Source organism: Schistosoma mansoni, chromosome 1 (assembly GCF_000237925.1).
Source record: "Schistosoma mansoni strain Puerto Rico chromosome 1, complete genome".
Classification (NCBI taxonomy): domain Eukaryota; kingdom Metazoa; phylum Platyhelminthes; class Trematoda; order Strigeidida; family Schistosomatidae; genus Schistosoma; species Schistosoma mansoni.
Window position 1 is genome coordinate 15261045 of NC_031495.1, and position 19968 is coordinate 15281012.

Genomic DNA, 19968 nt, shown 5'->3' on the forward strand with positions numbered 1-19968 from the left:
GTGGTTGCTACGATTACAACAGTCTAGTGAATACTATTTTTATATATGAATCAATACGTATTGAATTTAAGTTTCAACATCAGTACTAGGATGCACGTATTTCAGATGAGTCACAAATAGAACAAAAAGTGTGCACTATACTGAATATAGTCAACTTGTAAATGCAAGTGACAAAGACGATTGTTTAAGGAGTATATATATCAAAAGTGAAACTGTTCACTTCAATTCTCAACCATTAACAATATGAAAATATGAAAAGTAGTCAAGATGGATATTTACTTGAAAAAAAAATCAATGTTACACTTTTTAATACTAAAAAAATTCACATGGAAACCAAATTCTCACTTTAGTTGTCATATAAAAACGAAATTCCGGTGAATATTCAACAACTGAATCACCAATTTTAATACATAATGCACCACCTTGTTTAAATGTTTGTTTTAATAATAATGATTCTAACATTGGATCTAATTCTTCACCAATATTTTCTAATAATACTGGTGTACCAAATTGTATACAATTTTCTAATGTACGAACAAAATCACTATCAGTTAATTTGATAATTTGTAAATTATTCTTTTTCTCCATATTTTTTATCCATTTATTAGCTTGACTAGTTGGATCAATCATTAATGGCCAACGTCTTGCATTACTAATAAGTAATACGATATAAAGAATGAAAAAAGTAATTATAACTAAATGATTAATTAAAACAAGAGAATTGTGTAGACTATTCCAGTTGAAGTTAGCTCCCACCAAGTACTCACTCACATCAGTCTAACAGCTAGAATACAGCTATTCCTTTCTCATATGGGATGGAATGTGACAAATTCAATGTTCGAAATTTATTCTGCCTACTACGAAACTAATCGGTCTTTCGTTTTGTCCGTAGTAAGGTTATAGCTGTATGTGACTGATTGGTGGTGTATAATTAAGAAGAGAAGGTTTTACAGTGTTTACTGCTCTTTAGCGGCATAGAGATATGGAAAGCCAATCAGAAGTAGCAGAAGATCAGTCGATGACAACCAGAAGTGACCTAAAGGTTAAGTGCATTTCATCGGGGTCAATGGGTCAATTCCCTAAGGATAGAGTGGTATATATAAAAGTGAGTATTTGTGCATTTCGTTCGGTAGTCCATTACACTTCTCACTTAAGTATTCAGTTAAGGGGTTTGAGCATTGCATACCGTTTACCAGTATTATATTTTCTGACACCGCCAGTCACAACAATCTATATACAGTTAGCTAATCTCTGAAAAACTAACTTATGAATATAGCCACCAGTTTACTGTTGTGATTACAAGTTTAATTTACACAATCCTCTATATGGTTTTCTTTAAAAAATTTTAACTTTAACATTATAAAGTATTTATGAAATTGAAACTGAGTAACTAATCGATTCTTGAAAGTCACCGTTTAAAATCGACCTACTTCTTACAATTTTAAGTAGATTTTAATTACCATTAAGAATAAAACTACTATGATAATTTGATTTATAATATTGTATATTTGAATGAACTATTATATTTAATCCATAAATTTAATTAGTTTAAAAGTATTTAACTATATTAGAGAAATTGCAAATTTCCCCATCATCTAAATGAATTTTTAAAAGTTTTTCTGAAATAAAATGAAACCAATTTCAGAATCGAAAGCTCATCATTCAGTCTCTTTTTTTCGGAATGTCATTCAAAAAAATATTGATTCCAGCTACTATGATTACTTTATAGACTTAGTTATTCCAATTTGATTAGGTGAGAGAACTGTATAGTATAAATATTCTTATAACTCATGTGTATTTATTAAGTAGAAGGGTAAATTTTAGTAATGAGTAAATAATCCACATGGTTACAAAAGTAAGATATCATATCATGTGTTTAGCTTGCTGAATATGTTAAATGATATTAGACTTTTAAAAGATATGCGTTAAACTGTTCATGGTCATAACATGTAGTTTAACAATAAGAATTCAATAACCAAAGCTTGAATAAAAAATACTCAATTAATGACGAATACAATAATTAACAATACATTATATCGAGGCAATACGCACAGTATGCACATATATCAATAAGAGACTGATCAATTGCAGTCATAAATAACAATGGGAAGATTCAAGTAAAACAATACCAAGTGAATTTAAACTTCACCCCATTGCACAAGCGAATGGCTATCTGGACTCAGTAGCTGAGTGGATAACACGATGGCGTTTGAAGCAAACGATACTGGGTTTGAGTCCCAGAGTGAACATCAACCCTGAGATGCAGGTACATCCAGCTGACGAGTCCCAAATAGGACGAAATGCGCATCCTGGATATCACTGCTAGCCACTATCCATCTTTGCCCATAATACTTGTGAATTAAGGCTACATCGAGGCAATACGCACAGTATGCACATATGTCAATAAGAGACTGACCAGTTGCAGTCCTAAACATCAATGGGAAGATTCAATCAAACAATACTTAGTGAATTTAATACATTTTAGTATTTGAATTAAGAATAAACTTAAGAGATAGTAGCATGAAAAAAACAAACAACAATATAACTTACGCAATAATTATTCCATTTTCAATTGAAAAATCATCTGTTGGTAAACCAGCAATATTCCATGCTCTAATATCAACTGGATTACCTAATGTATGTACTAAACTAAATGATTCTGAACATGGTATTGAATATTTCATAATTTCATTTAACCAAATTTTTACTTGTATTTGACGAAATGTTGATGTAAATGCACCTAAATAAGCAACTAATCCACTTGATATAAGTATATCACCAGTCAAATTTGTATATTGTTTACCAAGTGATTTAGCTGCTTCTGTCCAACGTGATTTTTCACCGCCTAAACCACCAATTAATTGTTCAGCACGTTCTAATTTCTTGGTACATAAATCAACTTTATTTTCTAATTCAATTTTTTTACGTTTATTCATTTCTAAATCATCTGTTAATAATTTTAAACGATCTTGTACTTCTTTAAGTGCGGCACGTTTTATATTTAATGCATTCATTGCTGTATTATATTCAGACATTGCTTTAGCTAAAGCTTCTTTTTTAGGTGCTACAATTTTTGCTACTATATCATAACGTTCTATAGCTATAACCCATTTACATAAACCTTCACATGCTGTTGAAGCAACTGCAACACGTTCTGGTTTAAAATCAGGATTTGGTATATAACGTTCACGTATTGTTTTCATTATTGTTAATGATATATTATCTTTATCAAAATTTTTTAAATTTTCTAAAAATTTCATATCACCAAGTAATTTTTTTGATGGACCCCAATAATCTTCAATTTTTTTACCTGATCCACTAGGATCATTTATACGATCAGGTTTAATACCTTTTAAAACACAAACAGCTTCCATAACTAAACGTACACCAGCTGGTGGTGATTTCATTGTTTTAACAATAGTGATATCCTGTTAAGTAAATTAAAATAGATTGAATATATATGTAGTTAGAAATTTCAATTAATAATAGTATGATAACTTTGTAATAGAAAATCAGTATAACTCGTAGATTGCAATAATCGTTGTAGTTCCATCAATTAGTTCCTTGAAAAAGCTTGGACCAGATTGCTAGGCGAAACGTTAGATTTACTTCAAATTCATTCGCTGAGATTTTACAAATATATATTATTCCTATTTAATAGTTCTGATTATGTTATAATGAGAAATATTAGTTTTCTATTGATATGAATTCGAGTGTATAAGTGGAATTTGGTTATGAATACCAATGAGTACATAGTGAAGTGAATACCACATGTATCTGTGAACATTCTGTGTATAGCATTAGGACTTTTTTTAAAATCTTCACCTAATGGAGTTCACATTAGGTGTTATTTATTAAAAAGTAGTGGATAAATCTATGAAAAACATAAAAGTATTAATTTTGAATCAGATAACACACTTTCATGATAGATTAATGCGTTGACTTCTTATCATTTAGATTTTATTTCAGTAATTATACAAACTATGCACACTTCATCGTTGACTGAGGTCAACGAATAGTCTAGGAGCTTTATCGTTTTGGTGTAAATCTTAAAAAAATCCAGAAGTGAACATCAAATCTACGATCCAGGTACATCCAGCTGACGAGTCCCAAATAGGACGAAACGCGCGTCTTGGATTACACTGCTAGCCACTATCCATCTTTGCCTAGAAGTGATATTGTTCATTTTTAAATATTTACATAAGAAAGAACTTAAGCTATATATTTAAAGAAGTAAAATAAATTAGTTTAAATTCAAGGAAATTCTGTTGAGAGGTTTTTGGTCTCTGAGCTGAATGGTTCGGTTATCAAGATTTCATTATTCTTCTAGGTAACATCATCACCAAGTTCCTCAAAGAGAAATGAACTATTCTCATTTCTCTACAAATCACTAACAGCTTGTTGTGTTTAAATACAGTTTAGTAGGCTCTTATCCATAACTCTAAGGTGATTGTTTGTATATTTGTTTCGATTTTCTTCTCTCATGATCTGAACTCTGAGTTTTCACTTGTTAATCCTTTACCTAGTCAGCTGATAGATTTGGTCGATTTTGATGTGTTTAGTGATTGATGTTTGATTAGATTGACAGGTTTCTAACAATCCTCCGTTTTTCTTTGTGTTTCATCTGTCCAATATTGAGACGTTTTCCTAATCAGACTCACGTTCACGGTTATTCACATGCATTAAAAAGAAAACGAAGTTATGTCTTGTTATTTAACAGCAGAATGATGTTCATGCAGTCGTAGACAAAGATGGTGGCTACTTCAGAGGTGCTTTTTATGTTCTTCATGAGTGTATACTTCCTATACATGATTTCAAACTAAGGCGAAAAAATCATCCAGTGATTTAGTATTTTTTTACTAGTTTATTGGCTGATACTAGCCCATGATGAAAAACAATAAACTTCATCATTTAGTAAATACTTTTGATAATATTTAACTTACAGCCGGTGTCAGTGTTTCTAGAGCTTTTAATGCTGATTCTAATATCGGTATTGCTTCAGCTAAATCATTATCACATTCTTCTTTTATTGTTTCAGCAGCTTTTGCTTGTTCACCAGCAACCGCTTCATCAACACGTACAATTTTTTCTTGTTTTGCTGCTTCAGCACTTTGTTGTTCCACAACAATCATAACTTCATCAACTTCTTTACTGGCTTGTACAAGTTTTGGTTGAAGTGATTGTAATTCCACTGACATTAAACTAATCTCATTAGCTGCACTACTTAATTTTTCCAGACCAACTTCATAACGACTTTTCTGAGTTGATACTTCCCTTGACGCAAAAAATAACAAAACGAAATAGTAGATATTTGATATAATCCAAAGATTTACATGTTAGAAAAATAATTATACTGTAAAGATGTGTCACATTAATATGGATAATCAATGATCACCTAATAAGCGTCTGTTTCGGAGCACGTTCCACCTATTTAGTTTCACGAGGCTATGATAATTAAACGTCATGCAATAGGTGTAACCTAGTTATTGAATCCAGAGTATTAAAACATTGTTTATTATTAATATTTGTTTCAGGCTGTTTCCCATAATCATCTTAATCAATGGTTTACATTAGAAATGCGATTTCTAATATGGTAGTATACTAATTTTGACATTATTTTAAGTTTCTGATTGAGATCATGAATCAATCAATGTTAAACCACCATTGAAAACCTGCAAGCACCGGATGACCATTTCGTCCTAGTATGGGACTCCTCAGCAATGCTCATTCACGATCATGCACATGGGATTCGGACATAAGATCTTTGGTCTCGCGCTCGAACGCTACTAGAATGAAACGGCCGTCCAATGATTCCAGGTTTTTAATGGTGGTCTAACATTGATCGATTCATGATCTATTTAGATGAATTGGAAGATGATTGAATTTTGTGATCAGAGTGGACAAATTAACTTTTAAATATATTTTAGTCCATATGTTTCAGTCGACAGAGAGAAAAAAACTTGAATAAAGATATACCTTCGTGTTTTAAAGTTAGTCAGTCATATTCAAGTTAAAAATTGGCTTATATGTATATTGGTTCAAATTACTACATCATATCAGCACAGCGAGATGCTAGAGTAGTAGAAGTAGTAAAAGTATCAGTGGTCTTAGAAAACATTAGGGATAGACACTATAATTTGAAAGGAAAATATGAATTCGTGGAATTTAAACGTATAAGATAAATTAGAAATTAAAGATTGAAGGGAGGATAAAGAGTGGATACATTCGCCTTTTTTAACCAGTCATTATGGGCCATGTCACCCAACGTCTCCAGCCATTGACTACGACTTTAGATGGTCTGCACCCACTAATATGATTCAGTCCAACAGTCAATGTGTTCATGAACCTATGATACATCTTGATTTGACCATCCTTACACAAAATGTGATTTATAAACAAATAAACGTAGATAAAACAGTAAACGGTCAATTTTTAAATATGGCATTATCAACTAGGATAGTTTACAGAGATAATTCAAGTAGTCAAGAGTGTTATTACAAATCAAAATGCCCTGTTACATCAAATCAATATAAACAACACAATGACAACAAAACTCCTATACAGTCATTATAAAAAGGAAAAAAAATGAATACAACATGTTAACATTGTAATCATTTGTGAAGAGCTGAGAAAATTAGTGATAAAACAAAAAGACAGAAACTTATTAGGAGAAATTAATTTCATATATAATATTTATACTTTATGAAAGCAAGAAAAAAAAGGAAAACAAAAATGAAATATCGAGATGTTTCTTTTTTTAAAAAAAAAGAAAGTGAGAATGTTGGGATGATCCCGAAAATTTTTCGCAATAGACATGACAAGCTCTGGAAACATTAAGAAGCATTCCATCCAATCAGCGTTTCACTAGAAGTTTTACTAGAAACATCACGAAAATGAAAAGTCAGATGTAGAGGTTCTGATTGGCTGGTTACTACACTGCTACTATGTTTAGTAGTATTCTAGAATGTTTAAGAAAACCCAAGGACTTCTAAAAATACTATAAAAACCCTATATTTTTTGTACATAAAAGGAACCTTTGGAGGAAAGTGCTTCTCATATATATTGCGCCTTTTCTCTCGTGTTTAAGTCTTTGCGTAGTTCTAGCTTGGGGGTTACAAGACTAGCTTAGGATCCGAATATAGCGTTCAATCACCAAGACTTATCAGAGAATATGAAACCATGGTGAATAAAGTTGAATTTTGGAATGTATACACTCAACAATTTGAATGCCATTATAATTGAGTAAAGCGAGTAAATTACAATGAATTTAGACATGATAAACTAGACCTGTAAATTGATCATTTGAACTACAGATTCTAAGTTATATAATTTTACATCTTAACAAGTAAAAAAACATGAAAGAAAACTACATAACTTACATTCGTTTTTTTGATAACAATGTTATGAAAGTTGTAATCAATTCAAGATATGATGTAGGTGTTACATAATTGTGTCGATCTAATTCTAATAGAAATCGAGTTGATAGATTACATGTACTAGTATGAAAATATTTACATAAATCAATACATCCATTACGAATTTCATCTGTCATATCAATATCTTTTAATGAACGTGTAGCAACAGCTGTTAGAGCATCTTCTGGCCATGCCTTGTAAGTTATTGTAAAGAAACAAATTTATAATAGTTAAAATATGATAATTAATGAAGTTTAAAGAAAATATTTATTTAAAATTGGTTTCTACATTAAAATTGATCCCTGAGATAGAAGTAAAATAGCTTTATGTGTAAATCTTAATGGAACAAAGAAGTCATTGAAATTCGATTGGTACTTGAAGTTTATGATATCTGATATGCTCTACACAAAATAATAAATAGTCAGTTAATAATTTATTGAATAACTAATTCGTCATTTGAGGTATTAGGTACTAGGTTGAATTTCAGTGAAACGAGAAACAATAGGATGAAATTGCATCCATTTGAATAGTTTCGCAAAGGATGAATAATGTATCTTGGATTCTACCTCTTGTTAATATGTAAAGTTTAACCGACTCGTAAATGCATCTGATATAGACGCATTTAGTGAAAAAGCATACATGCCAAAAAGGGAACTGACTAATTCAGTTCAGAATATCAACAATAGGAAAGTGTTGACTATTACAAATAATGATTATCTAATTAGAGTAGTTGGATCATGGTTGGTAGTGGGATTCAGGACGTACGTTTCGTTCTACTTGGGATTCATTAGTTGAATGAAGTCTCAGAACAGTGTTGATATTCACATTCGAACTCGAATCCAGTACCTTTGGCTCCAAACGCCGCTGCATTATCCACAAATTTCACGGGTATGATATTTATATCATGTTTAGTTTTAGTTTCTACTGTTAGCCATAAACCATCTATTCTAAAAAAATTTGACATAATGGGTATGTTGAGGGAATCCACACCGGATCCACAAAACACAATAAAGATTATCAATAAATAATATATTTGTAACACCCTAATGAGTAGAAAATCTAATTTTTCTACTCATTGGAATATTACAAATATCAGAAGATTGATAAGGAAAGAAAAGGAACGAAGCGCAATCGGTATGAAAATGCATGAACAATGATATTAGAGAAGGCTAACTGATATTTGCAGAAGGAAAAGTCAAGATTGAGACAATTGATTGTTATTTTGTAAATTAACTGTTAACTGTATGTAAGCAAAGATGGATAGTAGCTGGCATTAAAATCCAGGGCGCGCGTTTCGTCCTATTTGGGACTCGTCAGCTGGATATACCTGCATCTCAGAGTTGATGTTCAATCTGGGACTCAATGGAAAGATCCAAACAAACAATACTAAGTGAATGTTAACTGTATGGTTATCAAATTTTAGTGAGACAGTCTGTAATTTGTGCTGAAATACATTCAATTGTCCCCACTCATATTCTTGTTCACTACACTAATACTAAATTGATATATTTAAAAAATATAAAAGAATATCTAATTATCTAATTTACCTGAAACCAATCGATTGTACAACAATTAACTAATGAAGGGAATTTTCTTAAACGATTTCTAAATGAATCACCAATAGGACTTAATGCTAATACAATATGTAATTGTTCACGAACACGTTGTATAAAATAATTAAATAATGATATTGGTGAACCATCAGTTTGTTTACTTCTATCTCTTGCTTTATCAATTTGACGTATTTTTTCACATAATTCCATTTTTTCATCATTTGCATAAAGATTAGGTACTTCACCAGCATTTAATAAATTATTAATATCTTCTAAAAAACTTTCTTGTTTAATTTGTGTATCGGTAAATAAGAAAACAGCATGATTATCAGTTTCACTTGATTTTCTTAATATATGCTTTAAATCTTCTTTCCATTCATTAATACCATAACTCTTAGAAATTTCGACCTATAAAATAGTGGAAGAAACAAATTGTAACTTTAGATAAGTAAGAAAATTAATGATTGAATAATTTATAGTTGAAAGCGTGAGTCAATTGAAGCTAGACCATTAGGGAAAACTTGGAAGCACTGGATGGTCGTTTCGTCCTATTATGGGACTCCTCAGCAGTGCGCATCCACAATCCCGCCTCGCGAGATTCGAACCCAGGACCTACCAGTCTCGAGCCAGAGCACTTAACCGATAGACCACTGAGCCGGAAGCCAATGGCCGTCCAGTGCTTCCAAGTTTTCCATGGTGGTTTAGCTTCAATTGACTCATGATTTGAACTATGAAAATTAAATTTCGCCTCTCACCACTTATGTATATATACAATATGTTATCTTAACACATCATTTCACATCACAAATCTTTTACACACTAATACATATACCTAGTATAGACATTTTTAACGTTGATTGGATAACCTATTCAGTGTACAATGAAACGAAGAACCATGTATCTATTTATATTCGATAATTCTGATTATATTTCCTTGAAAAAGCTTGGACCAGATTGCCAGGCGAAACGTTGGATTTACTTCAAATTCATTTACTGAGATTTTACAAATATATTATTCCTATTCAATGTTTTACTAGATGTGTTCTGAAAAATTCATGTAACCTGATCAACTGATGTTAGAAATGTTAGATCCCCAGAACTCACTTGGTAAACGTCTTATTTTTTGTAATTTTATTATGAAAATTTGAATTTCTCGTTTTTGCGTCATAGGCGCCCGTTTTTACTTTTAAATTGTATATAGCACTTGAAAGGACCCTAAATGTCATTGGTTGGTTTCCTATTTTAATATGCTATTTTGTGATGTTTCTCAAAGACATTTTTATGCTGTTTATATACGTTTAAGCTGTGCGCTTGTTGTTGTTTGTGCTTTTGACTGCTTGTAGAATAAACTTTCCTTCATCTGAATCTGGACTTTTGCGTCTAGTTAACGGGGTTTGGACTCATAGAAACAGTTTAACTGACTTGTCATTGTTTCGCTGATCCTTCGTTCTGTTCGCCGATTTTTAGCTGATCTCGTAATCTCTTCAAAAATAGCAATTAGTTCCAGCGGTAAGTCAGTTATAAAAACAATTATCAAAGTAGATTAATAGTGTATAATCGACCATCATTGTACTTCACTTTAATATGCTTACTTCTTTTTGTAAGTGGACGTGAACTGGTTAATTCCAATTCAAAGTGATCAAGTATTTCAGAATACTTGTATTAAATAGAAAAAGATTACATGTGAGACATCTAACAAAATTATCTACTGATTAAAGTCTTTTTAATGATGAATGAATCTGTCCAAATAAACAAATTAAATTTGTCAGTTATTTCAGTGTAGTTTTCTAACTTCTGTAGACATCAATATTAAAAATAATTTAATTCTATCTTTGTAGACCGGAGTAAGGTATGGAGAAATGATATGAATTCAAAACTAATGAGCTTGGAAGAAACATTGACATGCAAAGAATGGTGATATACTGTAGAAAACTCTATTAACATGACAATGCCAGCTTGTATACCTGATTAAACTATTAAACTATTTCGATAGCCGCGTTGATTTGAAACCACACAAATAAACACTAAGTTGAATGTTTTTGCTTCGTTAGTCGAACCGTATTTCGTAGTTTCAACCAAACTAAATATTGAAGCATTATGGTTCACTATGGCTTTTATTTTTAGACTTAGATTCTGATTATAATCTGCCTTAAGTTATGCTAAATGACTTTTAAATGAACTTGTACTATAATCTCCTCTCCCAAAACGACTCTTAACCTAGCCCACAGCCACCAGCAAAACAAAAGAAGCCAGGAACAAATGAAACGACTCCATACCATTCGTTAACAGTCTGTCATAAATCCATATTCATAACGCTTTCATATACAATTAGTAGTGATCAAAATAGCTCAACAACAGTATCATCTGGACTGCTACGTAATACAACTTGAAGTTAGGAGAATATACATTCTTTGAGATATATTTACATCTTCACAAGAATCAATAACTGCTAAACCTTAGTCTTTCTACCTATAGAATTACAGTGAATATTAGATACAGTCTATAAAATTTAATAGTAAGCGGCAGCATTCATATAAATGGTTAAGTTACTACGAAACTGTCCCAATGGTATACACATTTTACGGATTTTTGTACAAGATCCTAATATTTTATTGTACAGTAAGGAGAGGGTTATCCATCTCATCCATAATTTATCTAACATATAAATAGAATTGCTACAAAGAAATTCTTTGTTAGTACAAATTTCTTGGAGTGCACATATACACAGCTTAGGTGATATTCAACGTACTTGGAATAAGTCGAAATCTGATAGATGAGCAGCTAATCGAGTAAGTGATTGACGTCCTGATCCTCCAATACCAACAAGTAATGCATGGGATCTTGGTTGTTTTAATATACGTGCAATACGACATACATGTTCTATAGCAAAACGAAATAGAACTAAATTCATAGGTTTCTTGCTCAACTGATTATATTCTTCTAAGTAAGCTTCAGTTACTTTACGTAATTGTTCAACATCACGGACTTCAGCATAATTACGTTTTCCCTTAGGATCAGCAAAATCACAGAACATAAGTGATCGAAGATGATCTTCTGTAACCTAAATGAATTATATGGGAGATAGAGAAACACTATTCTAAGCAGTCTGTCATTTAAAAAAGAAGAAACACAGCGAAAAGTACATCATGAAAAGATTGATACTTTTAAAAAACTTCCTTGTTAACAAGTGATCCACATAATAGGGTCACAAAAGAATTTTGTAGTAAAAGCTGTTCAACGGGAGATATCCTAGGCTAAATATAACAGTGTTTAAATGGAATGCAACTGCTTTAAACTAACACAAAACTTTTAAGTGTTCAGTAAATTAAATTGTGAAAAATATCTTCATTCGAATCACTAGTTTCACGTCTCTATAAGGGTAAATTACTTATATTTTGTTCGCATGCATCATTAGATTATGACTTTATACGACAAGCTAATATATGAATTTGAAAATACGAGAGTTCATCAAAGAATTTCGCGGTTCAATGGTAAATTAATTGACGAATCTGTGACTAAATGCAAGATCTATCAATCTCTACACAGAGTGTTGAGCAAATTAACAGCAATATGAAAAGATGGAACATGATAGTCAGACAAAACACATGTCATTAAACTTTGAGGTCAGTTATTTTCTTTAGATGAAGAAGTGTAGGATCTCTGGTTAGTGTCTTCTAGAGTGTACACAGTGTTTTCATTGTCACGAAAGGTGAATTACTGTGGTTCAAGATAACCTGTTTTTCAATAGATTCTGAACAAAATTCCTCTCAAAACTAACACCAGTTTTTCAGTTTTCTCTAAAGTTTTATCTTCTTTGTTACTTCTGGAATAATGCACTTATTTATTGGGTTTTAGATTGAATCAGACTAGTGGTAAACTGTTCATAATCAGTTATTTTTTATCCTGGCACTGAAAATCCTACTTTTTCATCTGAACATACAAGATGTGATGCCCAACCTTTAGTTAAAAAAGAAGACAACTAGTACTGTTATGGTATCAAGACTTGAATAAATTTTGGCTCATTATATAACAACGTCTTTCATATTCATCAAACAAATTAGATAAATCAAATATTATTGACAAAGAGATTCTGTGGGGACTAACTTAATTTATCAGTGGTTTCTGGCACTCTTCAATCTCAATCGAGGTACATTTAAAAGCCAGGGATCACTGAGCACCCATTTTGTCTTCGCATAGAAGCCCTCATTGGTGTGCATTTATGGATAGCTGGGATTCGGACCCAGTATTCTCAAGTCTTGCGGTATGCATTTAACTATTAGGTAAACGGTAAACATTTCATAATATTGGAATGAAGATTATCCATTAACACTGATGATAACTTTCACTCCAAACAAGTCTGAACTCTACCAGTAACGACCTAAAACTGGAAATTCTGGGACCTGTCTTGAAGTAAGTCGCTGGTGAACAAAGGATTATAGTACTGATTAAAATGTTACGTAGTGGTTGGTTTAAGTCCTAGATTCAACAATTGGAAAGTGTTTTGATGCATACTGTCGAGTTTTCCCATACGGAGATGTAACAGTTGTCCACCACCCTTAGGTTTTCAATGTGAACAGCCAGTAACAAATACCGCCTACAAGTTAAATCAAATATTATTAAGACGCACTAAACTTCATCATTTATAACACATAATCAAACATTTTTACCTCAGTTTCATTTTCACCCGTTAAATGTTGAAATAATATATTAAATTCTACTTCCAAATGCGTTTTAACAGATTGTCGTATAAAATTAAATAACCATTCACGATCAGCATCATCAACTAAACGATCATAATAAACACGAAATACTTCATGAACCCATAAACGTTTCATAGCGTCTAATGTTTCTGTGGATTCAGGAACCGATAGTAAAATACCTTGTATAACACGACTAAAATCACGTAAATTAAATAGATAGTGAGATTTGGTGGGTGTTGGTAGCAGGTTTTGTAATGCAGCTTTATATACTTCAAGTGTAGCATCAACTATTTGTTCTGACAATTTCTTATAATCTGGACTAAATCCTCTGTAATGAAAAGTAGGGAGAAGTGTTATCATAGTATATCACACCTGACCATATCAATGATAAATATTAACTCGATAAAGTCTATATTTATAAGCATTATACAATCTGTTGAACATACTAATAGAACTGATTTACTGTGATACAGAAATATTAACTGTTTGATAATAGACTATCAAACTTAAATTCCCAGTAAATCTTTATGATGTCCTCTATGATTAATTGTATTCTTTCGTGTGAAAACGGAAGCGAACTTTGTTTGTCAAGAAGCAAATTTAGTTGTCTTTTATTAGCAAGAGTAAGTAAATAAGTGCATCATATTGGTAAACACTTCCTACTTGAAGTCTTATCTATTTTTCATAAGATTTAACACTAACTGATTATTTCCTTCAGTTAGGTTTATAGTCTTCATAGATGTCCTTTTAAAAGATAAAGCATTATATCTGATACTGTAAAAAAAATCTGGGAGTTACAAAAAGAAATAACGCGGTGATAAACTCCAAATATTCAAACAGTCTCACTCTTTTGTTAAAACAAAGATGTTTCAGATTCAATATTATGATGACTTGCATAAGGTTTGTACTTACTTCTTCAAGCTTACTGATTTCAAATAACACCTTAAAAGAAGTATAAAATTAAAATAGTCAACCGGTTGGTTTATCATTACAATATGCTAAACAAAGTATTAAAGGCCAATATTCAGCAAATCCTGTCTCCTTAACCTCCTACATGATTTCAGTTAATTCATTATATATAGAATATACAGTGTATGAATGTGAAACGTTTACATTGAAAAAGTAGGTTAACCGACTTTATTGACAGTCAAAGTTCGATTGATATATACAACTACTCATTAATATCAATATTATTATTAGCTGACTATTCAATTGTTTAAATGACTACATAAGTTACAACTGTCAATAAATTTTTCCAATGACTGGGAAAAAAATGATTATTCGACTCAACTTGTTTTGTGTTGAATTGATGGAAAGATCAAATTTAAAACATATCAGATTGCTCGAAATCAAACTAGTAATAAACCAACCAGACTGAAGAGAGCTTAACAAGTTACACAGCATATTTTAGTTGTATGGTAAGTCAGATACAAGTAGACAAGATTCAAAGATCAATTAGATTATCCACTTAGACCATAATTCATCATTTACACATGAATTATTTCGGTCATTTCGATAATGTATTAAATACTTATCACCTAATAAGATTATTCATTCAATAAATTTGAGCTTCATACTTTGTTTTCTTTCCCGCTTTATCTATTTAGGTTGGCTAAAAAACATTAAAGAGCGGTATGCTAGTGATTGAGGTAGACTTTATAGATCATACCATCCTACGAATTTTTTATTTCAATTAAAATTTTATAAAAAAAATCACAGCGAAACAATTTTCATCTTAAGCAAAGATGGATAGTAGCTAGCAGTGGAATCCAGGACGCGGGTTTCGTCTTATTTGGGACTCCACTGCTAGCCACTATCCATCTTTGTTTACAATGCTTGTGAAATAAGGCTATATTGAGGCAATACGCACATTATGCACACATGCCAATTCGAGACTGACCAGTTGCAGTCCTAAACATCAATGGGAAGATTCAAACAAACAATACTAATTGAATTTAATTTTCATCTCAGATTACTCTTTGTTAATGTAAACAATGAAGATGGTCGGATTAGTATCAATATAAATTGAATGAATATAAATAATCTTGTATTCTATGTGTGTATAAACTTTCTTAAATATTATCATTGAGGCTTACTTTACAGTGATATGCCAGTCCATAATTCTTGTAAATATTGTTTTCATTGTATGGTCATCGAATTCATTAACAGTTACAATATTTAAATGACGTAAAAATCTTGGAGTAATAACATTTCGTCCACCTCCTGGTGGGCCCATAGAACCAATGAATAGTAGGTCAATCAATCGGATCGCTTCATTCGTTTTTAAATCATACCTTAATATAACAATTAAATAAAATAATTCATTATAAATGGTCTATATATTTGCGAAGATAATACAAATTTGTAGATGATTCGAGTTACGGGTTGATATCGGTTAAAAGATCATTGTGAATCAGAGAGCCCTGAACAACTAGTTCGTCACGGTAGGTAACCCCTCAACAGTGTGCAATTATGAACTGAGGTCTTTATGTCTATTTCTTCTTCTTTTGAGTTTGACATTTGAGACCTATATTACCAAATTCAGTCTGCTTGTGATATAGAGAGACAATCATACAATGTAATTAGTGATATTAGTCTTTCTACTGACTTAGCTAAACGCTCAACATCATCATTTATCAGTTGAACTTTCAGAACCCATTACATAATTAGTCTTAAGTCAGCACATCGTCATTGTTTTGTCTGTTGGTTAGAGGGTTATGAGTTTATTTTGAAGACAAACTTTCTCATGGATTGACATCAGGTGGAGAAGCAGTGGAAACTAGAGACTGCTGTTCAGAAATTTTAGTGCTCAGTAGCAAGAGTTCAATCCCATAGGTAAGTCGCACTGAACAGTACTATTGAGTAGATATTTTCGAATCCACAAATAAGGTAATTACATTCTGGTTACGATTAGAATGATATAAATTTACTGAATGATGAACTACATACCAATTCCAATGATCCAACCATTGACGTAATAATTCAATTGGAGGCTGTGCACCATATGTTTCTCTTACTGGCATATTCAAATCATCAACAAATACAATAATTTTTTTACCCATTGGTGGTCCAAATACACCTTTACGTCGACGATCTAGTTTCGACAAAATAATATTCTGTGTTTGGTTTGCACTAGTTTGTGCTGAAAAATTCAGCGTGTGCGGCTTATAGATGTCTTTTTCCACTTTATTCATAAGAAAATCCTATAATTGATGAAGATAAACAAAAAAGTGTGAATATAATTAATTTTTGTTAACAAATACCAAACTATGAGGTAATATTAGTTCAAAAAATATTCAGATAAACAGAGAGATATTTGGTAGTTATTTCTGTGTAATCTATAATTTCGTAACATTGAGTTAATTTACAATTGATTAATGACTGAATAATGACCAATTTCATGTTTATCAAGTGTTTCTTAGTGGTAATTGAATTCTAGCGATCAAACTGCAATGTGGTCACTAGTCCAAGTTACTTGACATTGTGTAAGTTATGTTGAGATATAAATTAGTGGTTGAAAATACTTGACAAAAAACCGTGGACCTAGATTTCGAAATCATTGGCACTCATTAACAACGTCGAAATCTAGGGAAACTGATGCTCCCTGACGGATTCAATTTCATAATACTCAGACTCACTATCATACATATTACTACTGAGCTATTCGGACTGCGAATGACTTCTCGTGAGGATCTAGTCCTCCAGGGAGCATCAGTTTCTTCAAAGTTGCAGATTTACCCTTCTGGTAAGTCCCAAAGAGTATGAAATCCGTATCCAGGGTGTCCTGCTGATTAGCTCTAGCCATCACATTGCAATAAGAAAATTGCACCTTAAATGAAAACAAACCTTAGTACCAACCGAAATATTTTTCATGAAACAAACAGAAAAATGATATAATTTTGTAACATAAGTTGAAAGTAAATGTCGATGAAAAATATGATTTGCTGAGAAAGCTTTCTGTCAACATGAGAGATTAAAACTCATGATCCTATATAAGGCTTCATTTTATAATCGTATTATATAGTCGATATGAAAACAAGAATAATTTAATTATATAGTTGATATCGATGAAGCGTTCACTTGTATAGTCTAGGAATTAGCGGATGGCGTAGATGACTAATTTGCTTTATATTTAAACATAATATTAGAACAGATTAAATGATAAACATTGAAATAAGTAGTAAATTTCTATGTAAAAATTCATAAATATATTTTTAAATTATGTCAGTATGGATATAATGTACAAGGTAAACTGTATTTTTATTTACTTTAGTTAGACTGTAAATTAATCTACAAATTAATAAATTAAATAAGAAAAAGAGAATTCAGCGAAGAAAATTTTTTTTCCAACGAAATCATTTACTTAAGCTGTACATTCTTATAAATAGTTTTATGGAAAACATATGTCTACAGGAAGCTAGGAAAGATTACATTATAAATTGATTAGATAATAAATAATAAATGAGGTTACGTACTAATCCACCGTTACATATGCCGCACAAAGTGATCACTTTCTAAACACATCTCGGAACACTATCCGGGTTGGCTCTTAAAAGGAGAGTGTAAAAAGATAACTAGTTCGATACAGGAGCATTTAATTAACTGTGGACACATCGCTCCAAAAGACTCTTCTTTTAAAGTAATCTATAGAGTCAAAGGAACCGGATCGAAGGGGGGGGGGGTCGAATCAATATTTTATGCACTGCTGAGGCATTGACAATCCACGAACTCAAGCCTGAACTTTGCGTGCAGAAACGATTTGTCCAACCTCTCACCCTTCTTTGCCCTAATTCCCTTAATGGGTATGTTTCTGGTTGTTGTTTTTTTCTGCACTTTTATTTGATTATTATCGATATTTTGCAGTTTTAACTCTAATCATTTATTATTATTACCTTATACAAGTTTTCATGTTATTATTCAGCCTGTTATTATGACCTTTGTGTTTATCGCTTTTCTTCATATCTGTCAATTGGACTATTATCTAATCCATAAATTATTTTCTTCCTTACCCCTTGATTAGCCCGTAACCTCATTTGTTATTTATTATCGAATCAATTTATAATGCAATCTTTCCTGGCTTCCCGTAGACATATATTTTCCATATAACTATTTATAAGAAGGCACAGCTTAAGTAAATGATTTCGTTGGAAAGAAAATTTTCTTCGCTGAATTCTCTTTTTCTTATTCAATGACACTATGAGTTATTTTACCAAATTAATTAACTTGTAAGTATCATTACCAAGTTTTGATTTGATAATTTTGAATAAATTGAGCATTAGGTAGATTGTTATAAATAAATAAATAATATATTTGTAATATCCCAATGAGTAGAAAAATTAGATTTTCTGGTGTTTCGTGACACAGTGTAAGCCATTTCTTCAGAGAATAAATAACCAAATTAACATTAATCCAAGTTTAAATAGTACAACGAAACAACACGAATCGTAGGTGCTATCAATCAAAAGACAGGTTTGAACAAATCAATGTCATGTCATTTCGGTCAACGTGATCCCACTCATGTCTACACAGAACTGCGTCTACAAATTAGGCTGTGTCGATTGTGATGCCTTCTATATTGGAAAGTCATCTCACAAAATCTTGACTCGTGCCAAAGAACATATTAGGTACACAAAGAAACCTCCTAATAATTCTGTAGAACTGGATAGAATTCAAATTAAATCGGCAATAGCAGTTCACGTCATTTTCAACAATCATCAAATTGATTTCAAGAATATCAAAATACTACAAAAAGGCTTTTCCAACTACAAAGAAAGGAGAGTAACTGTACTTGGACTATCTATCCCAGTCACCTAGTCTGATATTATTTCCAATTCACACCATTACCTTGCAAATTAAACTCTATCCTTTCTCACCATAAAGGTCACACATTTTTCATCATTAACAATGCACACATACACACACACAAATTTACAAACATGTCGCTTATGAATCACGTTGACCGAAATGACATGACATTGATTTATTCAAACCTGTCTTTTGATTGATAGCACCTACGATTCGTGTTGTTTCGTTGTACTATTTAAACTTGGATTAATGTTAATTTGGTTATTTATTCTTTGAAGAAGTGGCATGCACTGAGTCACGAAACGTCAGAAAATTTAATTTTTCTACTCATTGGGATATTACAAATATATAATTTATTTAAATAACTTGTAAGAAATAAAAACTAATTCTGTATGATCAGAAATCGGTTTTCTGGAACATTTGAACTTTCAGTGAAATAGATCTTGTAATTTGAAACTATAGCTAAAATGAGCCTATTTGTGAATCATTAGAAGG

General features: G+C 31.6%; 1 protein-coding gene across 1 annotated transcript in view; it reads right to left on the reverse strand.

The window, feature by feature from the left end:
- Window positions 1–19968, reverse strand: part of Smp_034920 (putative dynein heavy chain) — a gene marked incomplete at both ends in the record, with an annotated part of 71644 nt that overhangs the window by 12031 nt on the left and 39645 nt on the right. The window contains 9 exons of the mRNA XM_018793408.1: window positions 346–652; window positions 2551–3428; window positions 4944–5274; window positions 7380–7609; window positions 8963–9376; window positions 11718–12029; window positions 13636–13996; window positions 15765–15962; window positions 16618–16871. Of these exons, the coding sequence (XP_018647924.1) occupies window positions 346–652; window positions 2551–3428; window positions 4944–5274; window positions 7380–7609; window positions 8963–9376; window positions 11718–12029; window positions 13636–13996; window positions 15765–15962; window positions 16618–16871 (3285 nt within the window). The remainder of the gene's footprint in view (window positions 1–345; window positions 653–2550; window positions 3429–4943; window positions 5275–7379; window positions 7610–8962; window positions 9377–11717; window positions 12030–13635; window positions 13997–15764; window positions 15963–16617; window positions 16872–19968) is intronic.